Below are 23,931 nucleotides of genomic sequence, written 5' to 3'. Positions count from 1 at the left end.
CGCGATCGCCATGCATGCATCGGCATTGGACCCCATGAGCATGTCCTGAAAGCGATGACAAGCTAAAAAGAAATTTCTGTGTGTTTCTTCTGATCAGCATGGTTGGCTCGGTGGACCGGCGAAGAGCGAGGCTGGCGAGTATTGCATTCCTTCTAGTTTCGGCAGCCTGCGACTACAGGGGCATGGGTGCTGTACCGGCCCAGCGGAGTAACAAAGGCAGCGGAAGAGCAGGACCGGCGCGCGAACGCTTTGGTATTTGACATTGGAACAATCCCATGGCAGTCAAATTTACAACTTGGAAGTGGGAGCGGCAGGAGAGACTTCGGTGTTCTGAAGTACTCCGATACGAGGTTTGGCAAAAAGCGTCGATCGAAGTCGATTATTGGAAAATACGATAAGATAAGATGGAGGGGTTTACGAATTCGCTGATGCAGATCGATCGTGGTGGGCTGGTCCTGGATCGTGGCTGCAGTCCTGAACGTGTCACGTGGAAGTCCATTGATCATTTACGGGACATACTGTCCGAAACTTCCGTATAGGTTCCTGCATAACACCAGGCTTACTTCCAGGGTTTATCCGACGTCCTCCTCAACACCAGCGCCGTTCATGGCGACAATTTCTATAGTGATGTACCTCGTGATTAGCTCTGATTTCTATTGTAAGTATGTTGAAAGTCGATCTGGCGTATTGTATTATGATTCCCCATCACTATGTACCCCGTCCTGGCCCGTCCTACGTCCTCCATCATCCCACACGTTCATGTTACATTAAACGCCACTGACAGTTACTAGCGGAGGTCCCCTCGGGCGCGTCGAAGCAATGCGCACTATTGACCCCGCAGGTCCCTTCTTTCTTTCCCTTCCAGCGCCGCTGGACAAAGCGAGGGTATTCAATAATTAATCACGGTACAACCTCGTAATGCCAGCAAGCGACGACCGGACTCCGGACGGCTTATACTATAACCAAAGCGCAGTGGACCGGCGGTACTGCTGCCCAACTGAGAGTGGCTTAGCCACGGCGGTTTTTGGGACTCATCCATGCAGGGGTGGACATACGCACACGTATGTATGTTCATATGTATGTTGTTCCTTACTACAGGCCCCAGCCGAGGAGTGTACTGGAATAAGCAAGACGATGGGAATCCCACTCAGCGCAGCCGATTTATTATCTAAAGCTGCTCGGTTAGCTCCTAGGGGAGTCGGGGGTCGTGATGACTGAGTGTTCGTGTTCTCATTGTTCGTGTTCGCCCGGGCGCAAGTCTGCTTTCCCCGTATTGGCAGCTTGGAGATCAGTGGATTGGTCGTTATTCCCTATAGGATATTACAGGCTGATCAGAAGAAGCTCGTTAGCGTGCGCGGGGGTAGATTCAGTCCTTCGTACGGGAAGTAGGATTTTCCGGGGATTAATATTAGGACATTAAAGGTCCAGACGAAGACACGATGTTCTAGGTACGACGGTCGGCTGCGTTGAATTGGGTAGTCTGTAGCGTGAGTGTACATGAATTGGAAGCATCTGCTGCGCTACCACGGGATTCCATGCAATTGTGCGGCAGCCAGCGTCCATGGAAAGTCCAGGCCAAGTAAGGGCATGCATGTAGTCCTGAGCCTTGGAGCATCAATCGAACCCTTTCGGATCCCCCCCGCGTGAGCAACTTCGGCAAGACCTGTGTGCTGTGTTGGTGTTTTGGCATCGTCCAACTTTGGAGCTCGATCAAGGTACTATGTATGTACATACACGGTCGTCACGTTCTATTCCGGACCAGAGGGAGCTAACGCGCGAGTGCCAGGGTGTCAGATGACTGGTGCTTGAGGGTGGAAGTGAATTGGGTGGGATGTGAGTTGTGGAGCCTAAATTCGCTGGGGTTGCGAACTTGCGGAAAGGATCAGGAAAGACTCGAAGAAGCGAGGAGTGTGATAGGTTTCGCCGGGTAGGTAGCGGTTGCTAGTAGACGGACGGCGTGTGATTGGTGGTTTAGAGGCGCGGAAGATGCAAGGTGGTATTGGCTTGTTTACGGCAAGGGAGGTCACTCGGACTAGCAGCAGATCCCTCCCGCGTTGAGTTGGACTATCAAAGGCAATCTCTTCCATGGTTTGACAGAAAGGGAAGGAGCTGGAGACATGCAGTGGATGCGGGAATGGGGCAATGTGAATGTGGCGTGCATTGAAGGTGTTGTGGACAGGATGCCGTGAAGAGACTAGCTCGTTACATGTTTAAAGGTGGTCACTAGGTGAAGGTATGGCTGCGGCATGGGTACAGTAGACGAATGCTCCGAGCCGATGTTGCCTCCTCGACTTCTTTCCTAGGTCAGCAGTCCCAATACAAGTTCGGATGGTCGGATAGCCGGGGAAGCAAGGCGAACGCTAGGAGCGGCAGGACATGGTAGGACGAGGATCGTGTGCATGGCGTACTCCATAGGCTTGTCTGTCACAGCTCGGCCCCCCAGCCAGCATGGCTGCGAGTGTACCTTACCTGGATGTCTGATTTGGATGGTGGGCGCCCATGGGGGATATATTTAGTGGTTGGACCTGTCATGGAGATATTCCCAATCAGCGAGAAGGACACTTGGGATTCAAGTGAATATCTCCAATCAACGAGAAGGACACTTGGAAGAGAATAAATGGAAGCAACGTTGGTCCACGGTTGGAGAAAAGGGGGGCAGAAGCTCTGATGCTGGTCGGTCGTGAGACAGGCGGCACCAGTTTGAAAGACAAGTCTCCGATGATTCTGCCCACCATATGTCTAGCCGGTCGCCGTCCCTTCCCCAGCTCTCATGATCTGAGATGGGGATTGATGGGAGATTGCGCACTAGGTCCTACAAGGACTGATGAGTCTATGATCCTGCCGCAGGCATGTCTGGCTCAAATATTCCATCTGGAGCAGAACTCGATGTGCGCGCTTGAAATTGAGTTAGGAGAAAGCCGAGTGCATCTGGACGGAATATTCCTGCTGAAAATGCCAAAGGGCGGAAACAAAATCATCAGCTGCGGTCTCCGGGGTCTCTTTCCATAACGGGCCGCAATAGGGATGACAGGAATTCAACTGGTTTTCAGTCGATGGCCGCCTTTTTTCCCTTGGACACAGTCGAAGCTCCGTCCCAAAGGTGGTAAGCTCTCCCACCAACTCACAAGTCCATCGTCGCCGTCCTGTACGCTGAGGTCCATCCACCATCACCCGTTTTCAGACACACACAACCATGGATGCCCCTTCCTCCTCATCCACAACCAGGGGCTTCATCGATCCCGCCCACGCCCGCTCATGGTCCCCAGCAGGCCCGCCCTCCAACCACCCAGAACGCAGCCCGCACCCGACGCCGTCCCACTCGTCCCCCTGGTCCACCGCGACCCACCCGAACAACTCCCAGTACATGCTGCCCCCGCTGCATCCGCGGTCCCAGCAGCACGACGACGGCTCGCTCGCTACCAACCCAGACTGGGGGAACATATTCTCGAGCCCCCTCAACCCGACCGTCTTCGCCGCACTCGCTGCGAACGGCGTACTCGGCCCCATTTCCCCTGGAGCGCCCTCAAGCCTCCCCGCCAACTCGTTTCACAATAACTACCAGCCAGGACATCGCCCGCAAGTTCCCCCTCTGGACGTGAATCTCCAGCCGTCGCTTTCTGCGGCCTCGTCTTGGTCCCAGGCGACATCTCCGTACATTGCGACACCACCCTACCCCCCTTCTCACAAGCCATCCATACCGCGATCCAACTCGTCCAATAGCGTGCAGTACTCCAAATCGAAAGGTGCAAATGGTACGTCCTTGCCATACTCGACCGCTTCTTCGCTCCTCCGCCGTTCCGCTCTCATCACTGACTTGGCAGTTGACGAACCGAGAAACACTGGACGTCAGCAACCCCACCTCAGGGGTTCTGCTAATGTTGCCTCGCAGAAAGGTAATTCTGGTATTGCATCAATGCAATATCACTCATCAGGGAAGGATGGCCTCCCATCAAACCCCGCAAACTATTCTTACACTTCGAGCTACAACACTGGGCCTTACTCAGGTGAGCGTCCAAATATCGGGCTGCCTCCCTCGCTTTGGATGTCCCCTGCGTCCACAACCCCGTCAACATCGACCTTCGGTCCACTAAATCACCCCCCATCGTCTATTACACCAGATGCTGGTTCCTCGACTACCACCCGCGCCTCGTTTACCCAATCACCCACCACCCCTGCTTCTCCCTCTGCGGATACAAAGTCCACCATATTCACCGATATCTTCTCTGATGAGATTTTGTCTTCCCTTTCTGACAATGCCACGAGTCCGTTTACATCACCCCGAATATCCGGCTCTCCCGACCTGCAGTATCTTTCAAACGTTGATTCAGCGGCCGATCCAGAGCAGTTGGCCAAAGATGATCCACTGGCAACCCAAGTTTGGAAGATGTACGCTCGCACAAAGGCGACACTTCCCCATGCCCAGAGAATGGAAAACCTCACTTGGAGAATGATGGCCTTAACGATGCGTAAGAAGAAAGAAGAAGAGATGAAGCTCTTGAGTGAGAACTCCGAGGGGCTTGCGGCAACCGAATCACCCGAACAGGCGGGCACACAGGAGCCTCCTCGCCATTCAGACGAGTCCCTGGCCGAGGATAGAGGGGGCGATGAGAGGGGGCGAAGGATTGATAAAGGAACAACGAGAGTGCGTGTCGTAGGGTTTGATGGAACCAACCAAGATGGCCACGAAGATGACGAGTACGTTGCGCTTGGTTAAGAAAAGGAACTGATCATATATCTTGTGTTCCAGTGTTGTTCCTATGGACTGGCGTGCGATGAGTAGGTCCCGCTCCCGGATATCCATGGACTGGAGACCTACTAGCCGATCCCGATCAAGACCACCGCCAGGGATGACGTACGAAGATCAGAGTGCCTCGAATTCAAGTAACGTTGATGGTCGATATACCTTCCCGTCTCTGGGCAACGTCAACTCGATGCCCGACTCGCAGAAAACTGACTCACAGTATCGGTTTTCCAAGGAGGTTTCGACGTCGCCCGGGATTCCTATTCCTGGTACTGCGCCGATATCTGCTGGGAGACGGAGTCCATTTTCAAGTCTACCGCATCGTTCGGAGTTGGCTTCAGTTTATGAGGATCCGTCCGACCCCAATGCGGGCCTGTTCGATAGTTCAGACCAAGGACGCTTCTTCCCTGGCAGCAGTTACAATCCAACCCTGTCTGCCGTGAATAGTCCGAATTTTGCGCCATCTTCCTTACCGTCCTTTGGGCTTAGCGGCCTCGGGCGGATACCGTCATCGGTAGGACAGATATCGCAAGAGAGTCGCACGTTCCCCCGACACGTTCGCAAGACGAGTTTTGATCACACTGTTTCCAAAGAGGGCGTCATCGTAGGGTTGGGAGGCAGGCACCAGGTTAACGGGAAACCAATTTCACCCGACAGTCTGATTGGTACAAAGAGACGCGCTGAAGCACCTCATGCGGAGAGCATGTTACGTGCTGATCCTCCCACAGTTAAATCTCAGTCCCAGTTGCAAAGCTCTCGAGAACCGGACCACTTTGAAAGCACGACCTCATTCCCATCGTCGTCGTTCAACTTCTCGTTCCACTCGTACGATTTCCTTGATTTGAACGGTTCGATGGGTCAACCTGGTGGATCGACGGGCGAGGGCAACTACTCCCAGTCAACGCGCACCTCCACAGTGAGCGCTAGCAGCTTTCCTGTGGTGGGCTCCCCGTCTTCAGGCAACGACGGTCTTTCTGCTGCTGCGGCCGCCGCCTCGGCTGCCATGGCTGAAGGCTACGCGCAGCTCAACGCCGCCAATCTCGCTACCGTTGACGAACCTGTCATTGACTACCGCCAACTATTGGGCTTTGGCGATCCGTCATTATACGCCTCGAGTTCCCTCAGTCAATCCCCCTACACTCATGTCGACCCTCAGCAAATTCTGTCTCTTGATGGAACGGATGGAGGACCTAATTTCGTCAACTTCCACGAGAGCCCGTCAAGCGACGGGTGGGGTAACGGCGTTGCGTCCTCATCTAACGCATCGCCGGAGCCGTATACAGTTTCGAATGCCTCCTCACCGCCATCGACAGAGGGCGGTGGAACCGCTACAAATACGCCAAATACCCAATTACGGCACCTTCAGCGCAAGCATGTGGCCGTGAAGGGTAGTTTGGGCGGCATTGCTGAGCTGCAGAAGCAGAAATCATTACCGACGGGGCTGGGGAACGGCGCCTCATCTAGCGAGCTCAGATCATCAAGTAGTACGCCGGAGCTAGGCGATAGTGGGAACGGCGGCCATACGACGAAGAGCGGCAGTGAGGATGGGGAAAGTACCCCAACATCATGTACGAATTGCCACACAACAAACACACCGTTGTGGCGCCGGGATCCCGAAGGACAACCCCTTTGTGAGTTGTTCCGTCAATAATTTGGCAGGTCTATTCTAATGCTGATGATTGATGTCAGGTAACGCCTGTGGGCTATTCTACGTACGTTTCCTTCCATGGCTTCAATTGATCGTGTAAACTCAACTTCCTCTCACAGAAACTGCACGGCGTAGTTCGTCCGTTATCGCTGAAGACGGACATCATCAAGAAGAGGTGCGCTTTTTGGATGCACTCTCGCTCCACTCATTGCTAAGTGTGCCTTCAGAAATCGTGCTTCTGGCGCCCCAAGCAGCAGTTCCCGTAAAGGAAACGCTGGACTACCCAAGATCGCGTCATCATCTACTCGCCCTCGATCTGCATCTGGTTCCCATCTATCTGGTCTCTCAAGTACCCGCCCTGTGCAGGGCGCTCGCGGAGGTGGTGGACCTACTTCCCCCGTCGCCGCACCTGGAGCGTTAGGTATGAAACGTCAGAGACGGACTTCAACTACTTTGCAAATGACTACCCTTGCGACGACCTCGTCTCGCAAGGCTGACTGATATATACACCTGCAGTATATATGCGTACTGCCTGCTTTGATTCCTACATATTGTGCTTTTTACAATGTTAAAGGTTACCCTAGATGTACTACTAGTTCTAAGATAGTATTCAGCTGTGTTCATGTCACATTTTCTCGCTTCTGCGCAATACGTAGTTTCGGAAGCCACATGCCCTAGATTATTACTTTCTCTTCTCCTTCGCAAACATTAGGTCTCTTCCCGCATCATTCTTCATGGCCCCCCATTTTTTGGACTCCCATATACCAGCCGCAAACCCGGCCTGCGAATCCTATGTTGTATGTTTTACCACTCGTGGGAATGACATTCCTAATCCGTGATATCACTCTGTTTGTGAAACGCCCTTGGCCACATCGTGGATGTGAGCGTATTGCTTCTTTTATCTTTCGACTTTTTGCCCATCCTGGCGTCCATATTTCGCCAACATGCGCCGCTGCCGAGATCTGCGGCCAACCACTCGTATGCGCCAGGGCTGCAGCCTGTAACCTCGCTTGACCATGGCCAAAGAGATTTGCACCGGAGAGCCTCAAGGACTGACCTTGATTTCGAGCAGGCGCTGCGAGGCGAAGGGACTGTCAAGCTGAAGGAGGGACCAGACGTTAGTGCTATGGGTATGGACAGTCCAATGAATAGAAGTATGCTGGATTCCCCTGCCATGTCGCCGAGAGAGACGAAGATTCCGAAAACGACACCGCGTCGTCCGACTCAGCAGCCATCAACCCCAACCATCATTCCTCCTACGCCGTCTCCAATAGCTGGTCCGTCGTCTGCAAAACCCTTGACTGGTGGCTCAAATGGTTCTTCAGCCCAAGACTTGGTCAATGAGTCTGGTGGAGACGACAGCGACTCGAGACAAACGAATCGAAGGTCGTTGTACAGGTCCCCTGGGACGTCCAGCAGCCCAGACCTAGCCACGCTTATGAGAAAGGCCAAGGCGAAAGACAAAGCGTTGCAAGGTAAAAGCGACAAGCTCAAGCCAGCTGCCACATTTGACAGACCTTCCACCGCGACGCGTTCTCGCTCCTCCACGTCCTCCTTCAAAAACCCCGGCGAGGCAAACACTTTCGGATCGCGAGACAACAAGGGGAAGTCGAAGGCGCTGCCGACGAGTCCTGAGTGGATTTTAACGAGTCCACAGGCACGGGGTTCACCGGAAAAGAAGAGTGGTGGTGCGAAAGTATGTAAAGTGTTTTTTACGATCACCAGCGCATCTGATGGTTACTTCTGTCCCAGTCGTCGATGAGGGCCAAAACGAGTGCATTTCTAGGAAAGGTTCTGGGGCAGAATACAGTACGGGAACGATCAGTGCGCCTTCATTCCTTATCATCGTAGTGTCATCAGTTGCTGAATTTCATTTCAGAAAACTGATGCAACACCTCCAACGACGCCATCATCCGTCTTCTTCACGAATCCGTTTGCAAATTCGCCTCCTGTCCCACCCTTGCCCCCTGGTATCCAACAGACACCTATTAGAGCAAGAGAAGAGTCTCCCACTCGTATCGGCTCGCCCGACCTTTCTAAACCACTCCCGCCGATCATAGGCGCCTCGCCCACCAAAGCCGACCCTGAGGACGACGACGACGACGACATGGATGATAAATCCATGGTCTTTGTTGAGAAGTCCATTCGAGCACCCTCTCCTGAGCCAGCTCCTCGGCCCCGACGCGCCCCATCTCCCGAGCCTGTAACATATGACAAATCGACAGATACTTCGAAAACTCTAGTACATAACAAGCGTAGAAGCATGAGCGTCAGCGAGTTCGAGCTCAAGACCGCTATGGCTGCGTCGTCGTCAATTACTCCATTACCAACACCGTCTCGATCAACATCAAAGAAGGAAGGGCCAAAGCAAAATTGGGACGATTCGTTGCATGGCATTCTAGATGATTTCAAAGGTCAACTATCTCAGTTAGATCCATTTTCCCCCAGCTCGTCCTTAGACCTTAAAGATCCTTCTACTCCTGCTAGACGCGCCGCATATACAAGGGGCCATACGGATCGCATTAATACTCGTGAAGACATCCGCCCTCCCCCTCAGAAGGCTAAGACTGCCCCGAGTTCCTTTGCATTGCCCACCGTGAAGCTCTCCCAGTCTGAAGTCCTCCAAGATGAGCCCCCTTCCCCGACCACCTCTCCAATAATTCCCCCTCGCTCCTCCTCGTTGTATACCGGCGTGCGATCCGCCACAAGTGGATCAGGTTCTCCCCGGGTGTCAGCACGAAGAACCCACAGTCCACTCACATCCAAAACTGGAACGATATTGGGGACCGCGCCCCAGACACCTATTCGGAATAAATTACGAGTGCAGCATCGGTCGACGGCGTCGAGCTCAGAGCCCTCCCTTATACCCATTTCAGATGACCCGCGTAACTTCGACAGAGCTGACTTAGAGAAGTCTGTGACTCTCAGACGGTCGTCGTACTTTGGAACACCTTCGAAGGAATCGCGGAACGAGCTTGGGGTGAATGACTTAACGTTAAAGAGATTTGCTTCGGCCACGGTTTCGCCTACCAAGGACGACGATTCTGAAACTCTGGAAGCGCGAGCTCGAGATTTAGCTAACAAATGCTGGGCTGAAGATGAAGAGTTCCTCGCCAAGGAGAAAATCGCAGAGTGGCTTGGTGGGACGTAAGTGATGTCCATTCTCTCAAATTCGTCGCCTTGACACCCTGCAGAGGGCGGATAAACAAGCTCGTTCTTCATTATTACATGGATTTCTTCGACTTCGCGACACTGCGATTGGACATGGCTTTCAGGTCAGTATCAGCACTAGCGCAATTCCATCCCCCTGACAAGTTTAATTAGACGACTATGTGCTAAACTGTACTTGAAAGCCGAGACTCAGCAAGTTGATCGAATTCTCGATGAGTTCAGCAGAAGATACTGGGACTGCAATCCTGCCACCATGTTTGGCAGTGCTAGTATGAGTTTCTCCTCCCCTTTGCCTTCTGTGACTAAACTCAATGATAGGTGTTGTTCATGCCGTCACCTATTCCCTTCTGCTTCTTAACACGGACTTGCACATTGCCGAACTGAGCACCCATATGTCGCGTTCTCAGTTCGTCCGCAATACCCTTGGAACAATCCAGATGCAGCTTCAACCGCCTGAACAACTTTCTACCTCTGATTTGGCGTATGATGACAGCGGTAGTAGTATGCGAGGTTCGGACGCTGACACTATTGCTCGTACGAAGCGGAGCGACAGTATCACAAGCTGGAATAGCGTTTCGAAAGAAGCGGCCATGGCAGCGTCTCCGGGACATCATTCGAATGGAAGCACTCCATCGGTCCAAGTTTCTTTACACAGCAGCCAACAACGTACACCGGATGTCGGTTCGGTGTATGGGCGTACCTGGGAGGCCGATATGGAGAACCTGCTCAAGGTAGTATTAATATATCGCAACCTCCGGAATTTCACTGATGCATGTTCGACATATAGGATATGTACAACTCGGTGAAGAGTCAACAGATCCTTCAACCAATTGCAGGTCGTGCATCCGTATCCTCCCTGAGTCCTGGTGCAGCCATGTTGAGGAACCGAAGCCTTCGTAGTCAACCTGACCGACTTGCGACGCTAAAGCGAGGCAGCATACGCGGGTTGCAATCCATACTCAATGCTCAAGCGGGCATCAGTCCGTATAGTAGCAATAGTAGTATCGACGGTCGAGCAAGCCCTTCGCCTAGCTTCGCAACTTCGGCTCACGATGTGAGTTTATCGAGATGCTATCAGGTCTTTTGTAGCAGTAGCTGACGTGCTAACAGACCGGAAGTTCCACTTTCCTCACGCCAACCCTCGGATTCGCGTCCAACCTCTCCCATACTATTATTAAGGAGGCCCGGGAAGACGATGATCATAGTTTACACAGTCAAGAATCCGGTTCAACGATGATCAGTATAACTGACGAGGAGCTCGCGCTACTTGGACCGCCGTGGGCAAAGGAAGGCAGGTTGTGCAGGAAGCAGTACTGGGAGTCTACGAGCAAGCGGGCGAAGGATAAGGCATGGTTGGACGTGTTTGTTGTCATTCAGAAGGGCGAGCTCAACATGTTCACTTTTGGTGGTGCTGGTGGAGGGGGCGGCGGTGTGGTTGGTGGAGGCAATTGGCTGGTACGTCTTCTTTTGTCACAGTTACATTTGTGGCTAACCTTCCATCGCTCTCTCAAGACCAACGCTAATCTTGTCGGTTGTGTTGATTTATCGCATTCCCTGTCGCATGCGTTACCACCACCCGGATACAACAAGCAGCGCCCTCATTGCATGGTCCTTACACTATCCAACGGGGGTGTCTACTTCTTCCAAGCCGGTACAGAAGAGCTCGTCAACGAGTGGGTCTCGACTTGCAACTACTGGGCTGCTCGGACAAGTAAAGAGCCCCTTGCGGGAGGAGTGTCGAACATGGAATACGGCTGGAACCGCGTTCTCGAACCCAGCCACGGACGTTCTGTATCAGATAACGACCCGGCCGCCCAACAGGATTATTCCGATGCGATGAGTGTACGCAGCGGGCGCAGCACGCGTAGCCGGTTCGGATGGAAAGAAGGCTCGAACACTGTCAGAGCTGCTAGTTCCCCATACGTCGATCGCATCTTCATCAATGATTGGAAACCACCCATGCCGCCCACTGTCTCAAGTCTGCATGACGAAGAGACCCAGCTAGAAGCCCTCGGAAAACATGTGGCGTCGATGAAGGCTGATTTGCAAAAGCATAATGAACTTCGGGAACCAATGGCTGCCTTGGTAAGTTGGTGTCTAGGTCGTTCTTGTGCGCTGCTCACGGAAATTCCCTTTAGTATCAACCCCGCAGCGCGAATGCTATGAAATCTCTGAGCAATTGGGAGAGGAAATCGCAGTATTTATTGAAGGAGATCGTCAAGTACGACTCCTACATAGACTCTCTTCAGGCAGCTATGTCTCTGCGACTGAAGAAACGGGGGGAGAAAGGTCAGTGATCGCCAACCCGGTTTCTCATATCAAATGGTTTATATTTGTCTTCAGTGTTGGAACGGGCTTTGAATGGGGCCAACGCCAATGATGTCAAATGGAAAGGGTTGGAAGCTGAAACCATCGAAGAAATGGAGGAACCCACGACGCCTATTACCAATACGCATTTCCACCGACGGGAGAGGGCAGAAAGTACAACGGACGAATAAAGGACCCAGGCGGCAGGCACTAATATCTGGATATCACTATTTTATACCTCTTGACACTTATTTATCTTGTACTTCTCATTCGGGTAGGGTAGTATACAGTCAACTAACAACTAACAAGGAGCATACTTGGCAGCGGCGACATGTGCGGCGAGTCCACTCGCTGATGTCTTTGGCGTGAATATGGAACCTCCCTGTGACCGTGTAGGCCATCATGACTTCAATGCAAGGAAGAGTCAACAGGTTCGCGTACCTGGTCAGGCGCATACCACACGGAGCCAACATCCTTGCTCGCACTGGTCCCAAAGTGAAGGACGCCGGAGCTCTGAGATCCCAAAAATGCAGCGTATTTGGCCGTTCGACCGGCATCATTAGCAGTGTCCAGGTAGTATTGCAGATGCTTCGTCCAGATGCCCTAACAGCGTTTAAGCATTCGCTAAGAGCCAATCAGCGAAAGCACGGTGTTCTACCTTGAATATTTGCTGATATATGGGTGAAGAAGATTAACAATGAAGTGCGCACGTTCTGGACGACAATTACCTGGTCTTGATTGCAGACTGGACCACCCGAGGCCGCGTTGTCGCAGGACTCCCTCAGGATGTTATTTGTCGAAAGATGACGTATCGTCGCATCCAGCGTAATTTCTGCTTCGTCCAGTAGGGTTCTGTCTCCAGTTGCCGCGAATAACGCGCCCAGACCTGAAGCGATGACTCCCTATGACCAAATGCTTAAATTAAGTCCTCCGATTGGGTGGGTGCGGTGCGTACTTGGTTGTAGGTCCATGTCGTCTTTCGGAGCTATTATTAGAACGCCTCGAGGGAGTTTATGAGGTTCCCACCTGCCCATTGTTTGCACAAGTGTTGAAGTCTATACCGTCGTTAAAGAGGCCATCTGCATTGCGCATACCGGAATTTTTCACTTGATCGATACCATCATTAGTTGATCGAGTATGGCAGCGTATGTAATGGCTAACATACACCAGTTCCAGACCTAACGGCAGTGAAGTGATAAGTGACGGAGCAATTACGGCTTATGATCACGAACCCTTTTGGCATTATCGAGGTAGTTGGTCAACTGCCTGTTTCTGAGAAATCCTGATGCTGATGTGAGTAAGAATAGTTCATTTGTGATCGCGTTCTTGTAGGTGCGCGCCGATGACCACCACACTGGCGCAAGGAAGCAGAGGGTCAGAAGCGCGGCTCGAGGCGAGAATCGCTGTATGTACATACCGCCGCCGCCGCAATGGTCATCCCACTGATTGGCGATGATGTCGTATATCTTAGCTGCCGATGTCTAGAGAAAGAAGCGAGTAAGTATGTGCTTTCGGAGTGAGCCACTCTCCGTTGATTGGACGGTAATGAATGCTGTGAAGCAAAATGAAAAAGGCGAGCACATCGAAGGGCGAGAGGCTAGAGCTTGAGCGAGAAATCATGATTTACCAGGTAAGCGCTGTTGTCGAGTCCCCGAGCACCCTTGAAATCGGCGATCTTCCATAATGCAAGGATAAACCACTGCAATGAGGACGCGCCATGAATAGAAAGTGTACCGAAGAGGGAGGCGCCCATATAGGATATGATTAGCAATTGGTATGTAACAAGGGACGGAGGATATACCGCACCTGCGCGTCATCAAAGCTACCTCCGATGAAGTTGTTCCAATTGGTGGATGGGTTGAGAGCAGCCCTTCCAAGGAAGGTGCCATCCGCAATGGAGGAGAAGTCGTTCGACCCACTCGCAAGCATGAGGTTATGAAGGTCTTCGAAGGTGTTCTGTGATCCACAATTCTGAGTGTAAAGCCAATGAGAGAACGGATGAATGCATACAGCATCGGTCCACAAAGAACCCCCATTGTATCCGCCTGAGCTTGGATTATAGTAATGATCCTGAAGGCGGTGAGCAACAACCTACTCAAGGCACTGATCAGCATGCAGTAGTCCGCCGAGTCATCGTTGTGCTTACAGAGGCAAGGTCGAGTGTGGCCGCGCATTGTCGAGGCTCCAAAGGACTGGCCCGAACGAAAGCTAAGCTCACAGCTACGCAAAGTATCTGCAACGCGCGAATGAATAACATAGGCATCGTGGTCCTCTCGTCGCGCATACACCCACATTTTTTGATTATATATATACGTGCTTGGGAGATGTTTAGTATCAAAGAAGAGGCGCAGAAGCTTTGCATACGGCTAACGTAGTTGCATGTCGCATGCTACAATGATGTAGGTTGTCCTGTTCGCTCGTACCTTCTCACGGACTGAACATGTGCTTTGGAGTTTCGGTGGATGTGTCTCTATACGGCCAGAACACGGCAGTGTCATATACATGCTTCTCTAAACAGGTGGCTAGCATGCGCCGTACTTCGCAGCGGCTATATGGGCCGCGAGTCCGCTTGTCACTGTTTTGTACGAGAAGATGGAACCCGCCTGCGCGGGGTGATCTGGTCAGCTCGACCTAGCGATGAAACAAACACACCTACCTGATTCGGAGTATACCACACGGAACCAATGTCACCTGAGGTGGTATTCGTAGCGTGGCGATATATCGCGGCTGATTGAGCACCCAAGAATTGCGAATACTTCTGCGCGCGATGCGGCTCGTTCGCAAATTCCAAATAATACATGAGGTGCTTTGTCCACAGGCCCTTGAAAATTTGCTTCCCAGGGAACGTCAGCGTGTCATGGGTCCGCTGGGGAGCGAGAGGTGGCATACCTGATCGCCATCACAGTTCTTGCCTTCGTTCGTGTCTTTGTCGCATGTCTCGCGCAGAATACCATTGGTAGTCAGGTGGTTTATTGTCGCATCCAGAGTAATCTCCGCCTCGTCGAGCAAAGCCTTGTCTCCAGTCGCCGCGGATAGGGCCCCCAACCCAGATGCTACGAGGCCTTGGTTGTACGTCCAGGTTGTCTATCGGGACATCTATGAGTGGAGTGCGAATGTGAAAGCGAAGAGAAACCCACTTGACCGTTATTATGGCACGAAGTGAAATTGAGTCCATCATTGAATAGACCTTGGTGGTTCCGCATCCCTGAGTGCCGTACTGTTTCCCCGGGGTTCTAGTCAGTACCACGGAGAAACGAGAGGGTAGGACTCACGCCACTGCCAGACGTTGTTCGCATTGTCCAAGTACGTTTGGTTATGATTTCTCAGATACCCGGCAGCAGACAGGAGCAGGAACTGCTCATTGGTGATCGCGTTCTTATACGTGTGTTCGGTCGTCCACCACACTTCTGAGGGTGAACATCAAAGCCTATCAGAAGGGTAAATCACTTACAGCCTCCTCCGCACTCGTCGTCCCAATGAGCCGATATTATATCATACATACGCTCGGCGGCAGCCTCAAAGAGCCGTCAAGATCAGATTTTGGGGGTATGTATGCAAACTCACTAGATACGGCCGTGGATCGCTACCCCTCCTACGTCTATAGTCAGACATCCTCCATAGAGACAAGACGTGCCACTGGTATTCGATGTATATGCAACTGAATATTCGAGGAGACGAGGAAACCAACTCACCTGAGTGTCATCATTATATTTCCCCAGCCAACTGTTCCAGTCCGTCCCAGGGTCAAGCGCTGCGCGAGCTAGATATGAACTCTCTGAGGTCTCGCGGTAGGCGTCACTTCCCGAGAGTAGCATGAGGTTCTGGACATCCTCGAGTGCATTCTATGTGTTCCGCAAGGAAGTCAGCTCGAAGTCACTTGTAGACTGTTGTCGCGACGTTTCGTACACTGTCTGTCCACTGGTAATAGTTCTCGCTGTACATTCCGCGATCTTTATCGTAGTAAGAATGCAGCCGACGAGCAGCAGCCTGTATCCCGAGTTAATCAAGAATCACTTATATTTCTGAAGAGGTACTGACGAGAGCATGTTCCAGAGATTGGCTGCATCCTCGATTCAGGATAGGCAAGAAAGCGGCCGAGACGCAGATACTCCCCGTCAATCCCAGCGTCGCGATGTACAGTACCAAAGCCAGCAACTCGGACATAATGGCGATGGAAGCTGAAGGGAAAAGCGTTGGCTGTAAACGCTACATTTCGCAATAGATCCCATCGAGCTGGCAATTCGTTGTGCTACTGAGGCTAGTGCTCGTCGTAGTTTAGTGCACAGAAGGGGCGCCACAGAACTCGGGTAAGGGAACAGGGGGAACAGGGGAACAGGGGTGAAGGTATCGTCTTCTGCAATGCATAGCTTGTTGGCCCAAGGCCAGGTAAAATATTATACAAGAAAGGTGCAATGTATGTAGCTCAGTAGTTCATACTCATAGCTTCGAAGCCTTCCACCCGGCCTCGAGTACCAGTAGTTGATCAATTGTCTCCAGAAGTGTGTCCTCCAGATTGTGGAAGTCACTCTTCCTCAAGCCAAGGACCTGCTCGACTCGAGAAAAGTCAAGAGACACCCTGTCTCTATCCAGCTTCGGCGGAGCTTTCCCTGTCAATCTGTCTTTCAAGGCTGGTCGTTTCTCGGCGATGAAGTCGACGAGGCTTGCGAAATTCAATCCGTGAGGGGAAGCGATGATGATGCGCTTGCGCCCGACAACTGAGAAAGGAGGAGACTTCAGGGCGAGTACGTGTGCTTTCGCTACGTCTCGGACATCGATGTGGTCAGCGTTCGGGGGATACGGACCATCGGGTGATAGGAGTCGATACAGCATCCCGGCCGTGGATAGAGCAGAGGCATCAAACGTCGGGAACTTCTGAGTTGGAGCAAATGGCCCGTAGAAAAACGGCGGGTTCACTGAATAATGTGAGAATTAGTGAATGTCGACGTCGAAAAGTAAGCAGTGGAAACTGTACGTGTTGTGATGTCAACATGAGGATGTGCGTCTGCGAATTCCCAGACTGCTCTTTCGGCATATGTCTTCGACGTAGCGTATATAAGAAGCGGGTTCCCTGTTTTGAGCGCAGCCTCCTTCGTGGTCGTATTCCAGTCTGTCCGAGAACTAGCGTTGGCCTCCATTTAGTCAACTCTCAGTGAAGATGACCTACCTGTATCTAACACCAAGGCACCCGGGTCCGGCGATGCCTTCCGCGTCGAGGCAATCGAGCTGGTAACCACGATTCTAGTGATGCCTGCCTTCTCCGCCTGTCGCAAGATGTTCTGGGTCGCTTCGACAGCGACGTCGATCAGCGCCGCTGGCTCTTCGCGTCCCGGGAGAGGAGACGCGACGTGGATGAGTGCGTCGATGCCCTCGAAGATCTCGGGGAATACGCCGTGCACCAAGTCGGATGTCGCTACGACTTGGGCCTTGTCCGAGCTATTCGTGTTGTATTCGGCATCATACGCAGCTTGTAAGTCTGCAACTTTCGCTGGACGCGCGGTGCTAGGAGGAGATCAGCATCACAGGTGCATAGATGCAGGAAACAAAACTGACGCCCGAACGTTGTATCCCGAATTTATGAGGGCTTGCACAATGTGCGAACCAAGGTAACCCGATGCGCCTGTAATCTATAGAATCTACGTCAGGGGCCTGGAACTATGCATACATTCCTGCAGTACATACCAAGACTCGCTCGTTAGCCATTTTTCTACTGAATAACTTCAATGCGGAGTGCGATAGTAGTGAAGAGAGTTAAAGTTCTTGTGGGTCCGACGCGATGGCAGTGGGTTTGATGGAATGGGACTCTGACGGTCATTCTGTGGGAAGGAAGCCACTTTCTTATACTTGTACTGCTACTGGCAAAGCTGCGCTTCCTATCGCATTGGGCGATGTACATCTTGGTAATGCCTGCTGCTGTCAGCCGGGTCGGTGGGTGTTGCAGTGCCCGAGCCCCTCGAGCTCGCCATCCGGCGGGGTTGGCAGTTTGGCGTGAGGTGCGCCTACCTACAATGGCTCCCGAGCTTTCTAGTTGAACAAGACGATAAACGTGGGGGTTATTTCTCGCGATCCCTGATTCTCAGCCAGAACCGGTAGCCACGACTATTGGTGTGAGTACCCGATTTCTACTTGTACTCCTGAGTTCTCCTAGGAGACTAGGACCTGCTCACGTGCCCTTTATTGTCACGTATTCTTGTCACGCAGCGGCCAGTGGTTTGAGACACCGAGCAGTCTGTACTGAACCACCATGGCCGACTCGCTCAAACTCAGCGTGACGCTGTTGGGTGCAGGACAAGAAGTCGGACGCTCATGCTGCGTTTTGCAATATCGAGGAAAGACCATTGTTTGTGATGCAGGCGTTCATCCGGCGTACAGCGGCATGGCATCGCTGCCCTTCGTCGACGAGCTCGATTGGAGTACCGTTGATGCTCTTCTCATAACACAGTAAGAAACTTTGCGATATGAGTACACGATCTGAACAGTTGCTACTAGTTTTCACTTGGATCACGCCGCGGCGCTCACATATATCACGGAAAAGGTTACTTGGACAATCTATCGTTAAAGCTTTTTCTGACGGACAATGATAGACTAATTTTAGGGATGGTAAAGGAAAGGTGTACATGACCCATCCTACCAAAGCCGTGCACAAGTTCATGATGCAGGACTTTGTGCGAATGAGGTGAGTACTTCTTACTGTTTGCTGCGGCTCATCAGATCAATGGGGTCTAGTTCATCCTCATCCGATGCCCTGTTCTCGCCGCTCGACATGCAAATGTCCCTCTCGTCCATCATCCCTATCTCTGCCCACCAACTGATCACTCCGTGCCCTGGAGTCTCGTTCACCCCTTACCACGCCGGCCACGTTCTGGGAGCCTGTATGTATTTGATTGACATCGCTGGACTCCGCATTCTCTACACAGGCGACTACTCTCGCGAAGAGGACCGCCACTTGGTAAAAGCCGAAATACCGCCCGTGCGACCCGACGTTCTCATCGTGGAAAGTACATACGGTGTGCAGAGCTTGGAGCCGAGGGACGAAAAGGAGCTGCGTTTCACGAGCTTAGTACATTCGATTATCCGAAGAGGAGGCCATGTCTTATTGCCCGCATTCGCGCTTGGTAGAGCTCAAGAACTGCTGCTTATTCTCGACGAGTACTGGAAAAAGCACCCCGAACTCCACAATGTTCCCATCTACTACGCTTCCAGCCTTGCGCGGAAATGTATGGCGGTCTATCAAACATATATCCACACTATGAACTCAAACATCCGGACGCGCTTCGCTAAGCGAGACAACCCCTTCGTTTTCAAGTAAGCTCTCCCCGCGCTCTATACCTAATGATACTCATGCGCCAACGCCAGACATATCTCGAATGTCCCTCAGAGCCGCGGCTGGGAAAAGAAGATCGCCGAAGGCCCTCCATGCGTCGTCCTCGCCAGTCCCGGATTTATGCAAACCGGTTCAAGCCGTGAACTGTTCGAGCTCTGGGCACCGGATTGGAGGAATGGCCTGATCATCACCGGTTACTCCATCGAAGGAACTCCAGCGAGGGTAAGTGGCCCGGCGTTTATGGGTGGCGGTGGTTATCTACTTTGCATCACCATATCCGTTGTATATACCGTGAATGAATGGACAGTTTTCCCCATACCACCATACCTCGCATTGCTGAGCGTTTTCTCTCAACGTGTGACCGCGGAACTCATGCACGACTCTGCTCTTCTCAGGACATTCTGACGGAACCGGAAGAGTTCACCACTTTGAAGGGACATACTATCCCGAGGAAGATCTCGGTCGACTATATCTCGTTCAGCGCCCACGTCGACTTTTCCCAAAATTCCGAATTCATAGAGCTAATCAAGGCTCAACATGTCGTATGTGATTTCCCTGTGTGGTTACTCGTACCACTCACCACGGTATGTACTAGGTCCTTGTCCACGGCGAACAAAACAACATGGGTCGCCTCCGAGCAGCAATGACAGCTAGGTACAAAGATCGCGACGAAGACGTCAAAATACATACCCCACGTAACCTTGAGACACTAGAACTCTCCTTCCGTGGCGAGAGGGTGGCGAAGGTAAGCCAAAACTGCAGTCGCCGTAAGCACGGTGTATAACCTCCCCAATAGGCCATCGGTACATTGGCCGACAAAACGCCCAGCTCGGGGGACACTATCTCCGGTTTGTTGGTCGCAAAGGACTATTCCTACACGCTTCTCGACCCGCGCGACCTCAAAGACTTCGCGGGTCTCTCGACGTGCAGTGTCATTCAGAAGCAGAAGATCGCGCTGGGTGTTGGTTGGGAGCTTGTCAAATGGCATCTCGAGGGGATGTACGGGAGTGTTGAAGAAGGGTCGGACAAGCAGGGCGTGCCTACGCTGCGTGTTAGTGCACCTCGTATGATAAAGTGGATTTGTTTGCTGATTTGAGTTCTTTACTGACAGGTTATGGGCGTTGTGGATGTGAAGCACACCCAGGAGCATGAACTCACGATCGAGTGGGACTCAAGTGCAAGCAACGATATGATCGCAGATTCAACACTGACTCTCATAACCGGAATTGACAGGAGCCCTGCCTCCGTAAAATGTACGACATTGATATATTCTTCTCTACTTACGAAGCGCCGTACTGATTCTCTTGCCAGTAACCACCCAACCGCATTCACACTCAAAACACGATCACGAACACCCGCACGCGGACGTTCACCATGAATCCTCCGATGTAATACGTATTCAACGACTGGCCATGTTCCTCGAGGCGCACTTCGGCGAAGTGGAACTCCACATGCCGGATCCCTCTGAAGAGGAAGCGGACGCAGAACAAGAAGGCGGGGGCGAACCTTCGCTCCTGGTAAACCTAGACGAAGCTGATGCTCAAATCAACCTTGTTACATTGGTACGTCAATTTGCGTTTACAGTCTACGACGGTGGCGAGACTCTAACATTCCATTCAGGAGGTTACTAGTCCTAACGAGGGGTTGCGCAAACGCGTGGAAGCGGTCCTTGATATGGCGTTGACTACGGTAAGCTCTCTAGCTGAGAGCTTTGCTCCAAGGACTACCAATCTGTCCAACGATACGGATATTGTTGATGAGAAGAAGAACAATATCGCAGTGGACGATGTCGCAGTGAACGGAAAACACGATGATGAAGCGAACGGGGCGGAGGCGAAGGATGTTAAGGCCAAGGCTGAGGACGATACTAATTAGTAGTGTACTCCTTCCGATCCATCTTTGCCTATCTACGGCCCGCCTTGGTTTTCTGCGTTAAATATATCTACGCGTACGTGGTTCCTGTACAATAGATAGTAATGAAATTCAAAACCTACTGAACGTGTAATCAACTGTACACACAAATGAGCAGTGACAGGTCCTTCCTCTGAGATATTTCATGGACGGGGAGGGGGTGAATTCCGAATGAGTAGGCCCGTCGAAATATATTGAGTCTTGTGCGATTATATCTAGCATTGGCAAGAAGGTATGAACGTATAGAGGGATTCGTCGGGAAGATATTCAGTAGGCACTGTACCCTGCGTTGCCCCCCCAGCCCACCCACAAGTACAATCCATCTACCGTCTCCACGGAAGGAATGAACCTGGTCCACTCGAAGATTCAGCTTCGGCACGCGCCCGCGAAACTTCTAGTAGATGCGCTCCAGTAACACCTTGCGGGGGTAGCTTTCCGTACACCACTCGAGTTTCTGGCTTCGTCAGCCTGACTCGCGTGGATACATACGGCTTCAACTGAGGCCAAATGGTTCATTAAGTGTTCGTGAAAGCAGAGTGTATGGACATACTGGTGATGATTCGATTTCCGCTATTGGTGGCGCGACAAAAACGCGGACCTTTTCGTCAACAAGACGATACTTCGCCTTCCCTCGAATGACATGTACACCAGGTGCGCCTGTGCGGTGACCACCTGGTAGAAACGCCTGTCTCGTCCCTGTGGGAAGGGGCCATGAGTTATGGGCAAGTATCTCCAGCAAACGGATGATATGAACCTTTGTAGAAATCTTTGTTCGCCTGCTTCGAAGTTAGAGGGCGACGAGAGGCTTTGGAGCATCGGATGGCAGTGGCGAACATTTCTCCGAATGTTCGAGCAGAGCCTTGGGGTTGCTAGGATGGTACAGCACAGCGAAGTGAGGAGCGGGAGCACAATTCATCGTAGACGCGCTCCCCGACGTGTGTGAAAATGTTATGTCATCACAAATTCACCATCCTGGAATCATTCCGATACTTTAGAGCACTAACATATGGCCAAAGACAAACGGCGGAGGCCCGAACGTCAAACAAAGAACCTCCAGGCAGCCAAAAACGCATCGAAGAACAAGGCTAAGCAGAACAAAGCTCTTCGTGCCAAAAATGCCTCATTGAGGGAGCACCTGGACGGACAGGCTCAGTTGGAACCAATTTACGGAGTACGTTGCCCTTGTATTCGTACCATATAGATGTATCCTGACACTAGATCTGCAGATGAATCAGCGTACCTCGACAGGCGCTTCATCTGTGACCACGATCAACGCAGACGTCGCAGATCTAGCGGTTGCTTTGGGAGGAATCTAATCTTGTGTTGGGCGCGTCACAGCTTTGGTAGCAGTGAAGCTGGCTGCCCCAGAAGCGGGTAAAGATCCTCGTTGCCTAGCTTCACGTTATCACTGATTGATCATTGTGTGGCGAATAGGGCAATAATGGTCAGGAATCACTGCACTACGACTTCTACATCAATGCGAAAGCCCCTCTGCAACAACTCTTCCAGTTTCGTCATAAGGGAATGTGGCGTTCTTGATGCGCTGTACTTGATTGTTTTCAATTTTGCAACAAGGTTGTGGACGTTTCGTGTTTCTATCATGAACGATACGGCGGCTTCGGAGCATCGCCTTCCACAATTGCGAAAATCGAGAGATTCGAGGCGGGGGACGAGAGGACACCTCCAATCCATGAAGGTCAGTGCTGCCATGAGCAGATCCCCAACAGCCCGTTGAGAACCCGTCGTCGGCTGGACTTCAACGGTCAGGTGGGTGAGAGCCGGCGCCCGTTGGAGGTACTGGATGATTTGCGTCTCCACGACAGGCAGATACTTTAGGGTCAACGATTCGAGATTGGAAGACGAGTTACTGAGGTAACTGAGGAAGGAGTCGTGTGGCCATGGTGTTGTCGCAAGGTGAGTATTAGACGAATACCCAATACTGAGGCTACGCGTATTTGGGTTGCGAAGCAGTGAGAAGAAGCGATCAAGCCGACGCATCCTGTTGGCCTGCCGATTGGGGTTATTCCAATTGGCGCCACAGTCCTTGAAACAGAGGTCGAGTTCCTCCACGTTCGACAATACCTCCGTCTTCCACCTGAGCAGTCTGTCGTCTACCAAGCAGGCGAGTTTGGTGAGTCGACTAGTTTGGGACATAATATTCAAGACATCATCTAGAGTGAACAATATACCCTCCTCCAACGTGTGCTGCGGCAATATGACGAGCTCTGTGATCTGTGCATAGTCAATACACAGACTTGAAGGGTCGAACATCAAGCCAGCCACTGTGATTTGGCGCAAGGGAGGGAGCGTCTGCCATTCCATGTCCAGGATGGAAGAGTGACTGGCGCTGAACGACGAGGAATGGAGACTCAGGGATGAGAGTGATGCGAATCGCCCGCCAGTGAATGATATCCAGTCGAACCAATCCCCTGGAAGATGTAGCTGTAGGTGCCTCCATCGATGAGCATAGGCCACGATCAACTCGGAGAATTGACATAAACATGGGCGGGGTATTCGCACGCAGTTGTCTCTAGCGCGTATCGTCAACACGAATGCCAAAGGATCTGACCGACAGAGCCAAGAACGGATGCCAGCCACCGTAGCCTCTTCGTCGTCAGCAAGCCGCATCGCGTCGATTGTGAGGGAAGCCCAAAGCCTTGGAGTCGAGAGCGCCACGGCTCTCCAGAAATGGCAGACTTGAGTGAAAGTGAACGGTGGGTCAGAGAGTGATGTCGTTACCCCATCCTGGGGTAAGCACCACCGGAAAACCTCTTGCCACAATTCCACTGGTACTCGTGGACTTCGTCGAGCACGCAGCTTCCTTCCCAGCCG

General features: G+C 52.1%; 8 protein-coding genes across 8 annotated transcripts; 3 read left to right on the top strand and 5 right to left on the bottom strand.

Moving 5' to 3' along the window:
* Positions 1–3,193: 3,193 nt before the first annotated feature.
* On the top strand, positions 3,194–12,058 carry PC9H_007342 (uncharacterized protein; the record flags this gene model as incomplete). The annotated part of the gene is made up of 19 exons (XM_036776875.1): positions 3,194–3,752; positions 4,005–4,695; positions 4,748–6,372; positions 6,431–6,453; positions 6,509–6,564; positions 6,617–6,810; positions 7,102–7,186; positions 7,350–7,864; positions 7,985–8,094; positions 8,142–8,213; positions 8,269–9,536; positions 9,584–9,664; positions 9,714–9,829; positions 9,879–10,291; positions 10,348–10,614; positions 10,671–11,015; positions 11,073–11,645; positions 11,699–11,849; positions 11,904–12,058. 19 exons carry the CDS (start codon positions 3,194–3,196, stop codon positions 12,056–12,058), a joined length of 7,299 nt encoding a protein of 2,432 aa, XP_036630495.1.
* A 110-nt stretch (positions 12,059–12,168) lies between these two features.
* Positions 12,169–14,130, bottom strand: DCW1_2 (hydrolase 76 protein; the record flags this gene model as incomplete). Its single annotated transcript, XM_036776874.1, has 12 exons — positions 12,169–12,249; positions 12,309–12,470; positions 12,596–12,769; positions 12,823–12,843; positions 12,894–12,973; positions 13,033–13,045; positions 13,100–13,221; positions 13,285–13,348; positions 13,495–13,566; positions 13,674–13,823; positions 13,878–13,958; positions 14,014–14,130. 12 exons carry the CDS (start codon positions 14,128–14,130, stop codon positions 12,169–12,171), a joined length of 1,137 nt encoding a protein of 378 aa, XP_036630494.1.
* A 259-nt stretch (positions 14,131–14,389) lies between these two features.
* Positions 14,390–16,031, bottom strand: DCW1_1 (hydrolase 76 protein; the record flags this gene model as incomplete). The annotated part of the gene is made up of 10 exons (XM_036776873.1): positions 14,390–14,470; positions 14,524–14,700; positions 14,757–14,951; positions 15,005–15,084; positions 15,140–15,271; positions 15,319–15,382; positions 15,432–15,503; positions 15,560–15,709; positions 15,774–15,854; positions 15,906–16,031. The coding sequence occupies 10 exons, from the start codon at positions 16,029–16,031 to the stop codon at positions 14,390–14,392; spliced, it is 1,158 nt and encodes a 385-aa protein (XP_036630493.1).
* Positions 16,032–16,304: 273 nt separating this feature from the next.
* PC9H_007339 (uncharacterized protein) lies at positions 16,305–17,567 on the bottom strand (the record flags this gene model as incomplete). Its single annotated transcript, XM_036776872.1, has 5 exons — positions 16,305–16,780; positions 16,840–16,974; positions 17,032–17,366; positions 17,418–17,491; positions 17,547–17,567. The coding sequence occupies 5 exons, from the start codon at positions 17,565–17,567 to the stop codon at positions 16,305–16,307; spliced, it is 1,041 nt and encodes a 346-aa protein (XP_036630492.1).
* A 541-nt stretch (positions 17,568–18,108) lies between these two features.
* Positions 18,109–21,063, top strand: YSH1 (endoribonuclease ysh1; the record flags this gene model as incomplete). Its single annotated transcript, XM_036776871.1, has 11 exons — positions 18,109–18,305; positions 18,354–18,399; positions 18,449–18,540; positions 18,591–19,169; positions 19,221–19,410; positions 19,584–19,730; positions 19,784–19,933; positions 19,985–20,239; positions 20,300–20,441; positions 20,500–20,750; positions 20,809–21,063. The coding sequence occupies 11 exons, from the start codon at positions 18,109–18,111 to the stop codon at positions 21,061–21,063; spliced, it is 2,304 nt and encodes a 767-aa protein (XP_036630491.1).
* Positions 21,064–21,422: 359 nt separating this feature from the next.
* PC9H_007337 (uncharacterized protein) lies at positions 21,423–21,935 on the bottom strand (the record flags this gene model as incomplete). Its single annotated transcript, XM_036776870.1, has 3 exons — positions 21,423–21,596; positions 21,650–21,795; positions 21,854–21,935. The coding sequence occupies 3 exons, from the start codon at positions 21,933–21,935 to the stop codon at positions 21,423–21,425; spliced, it is 402 nt and encodes a 133-aa protein (XP_036630490.1).
* Positions 21,936–22,105: 170 nt separating this feature from the next.
* On the top strand, positions 22,106–22,415 carry PC9H_007336 (uncharacterized protein; the record flags this gene model as incomplete). The annotated part of the gene is made up of 2 exons (XM_036776869.1): positions 22,106–22,270; positions 22,326–22,415. The coding sequence occupies 2 exons, from the start codon at positions 22,106–22,108 to the stop codon at positions 22,413–22,415; spliced, it is 255 nt and encodes an 84-aa protein (XP_036630489.1).
* A 136-nt stretch (positions 22,416–22,551) lies between these two features.
* PC9H_007335 (uncharacterized protein) lies at positions 22,552–23,727 on the bottom strand (the record flags this gene model as incomplete). The annotated part of the gene is made up of 1 exon (XM_036776868.1): positions 22,552–23,727. The coding sequence occupies one exon, from the start codon at positions 23,725–23,727 to the stop codon at positions 22,552–22,554; it is 1,176 nt and encodes a 391-aa protein (XP_036630488.1).
* Between the last annotated feature and the right edge of the window lie 204 nt (positions 23,728–23,931).

This window comes from Pleurotus ostreatus (assembly GCF_014466165.1).
Source record: "Pleurotus ostreatus strain PC9 chromosome Unknown scaffold_5, whole genome shotgun sequence".
NCBI lineage: Eukaryota > Fungi > Basidiomycota > Agaricomycetes > Agaricales > Pleurotaceae > Pleurotus > Pleurotus ostreatus.
This window is presented reverse-complemented; position numbering and strand designations above follow the sequence as displayed.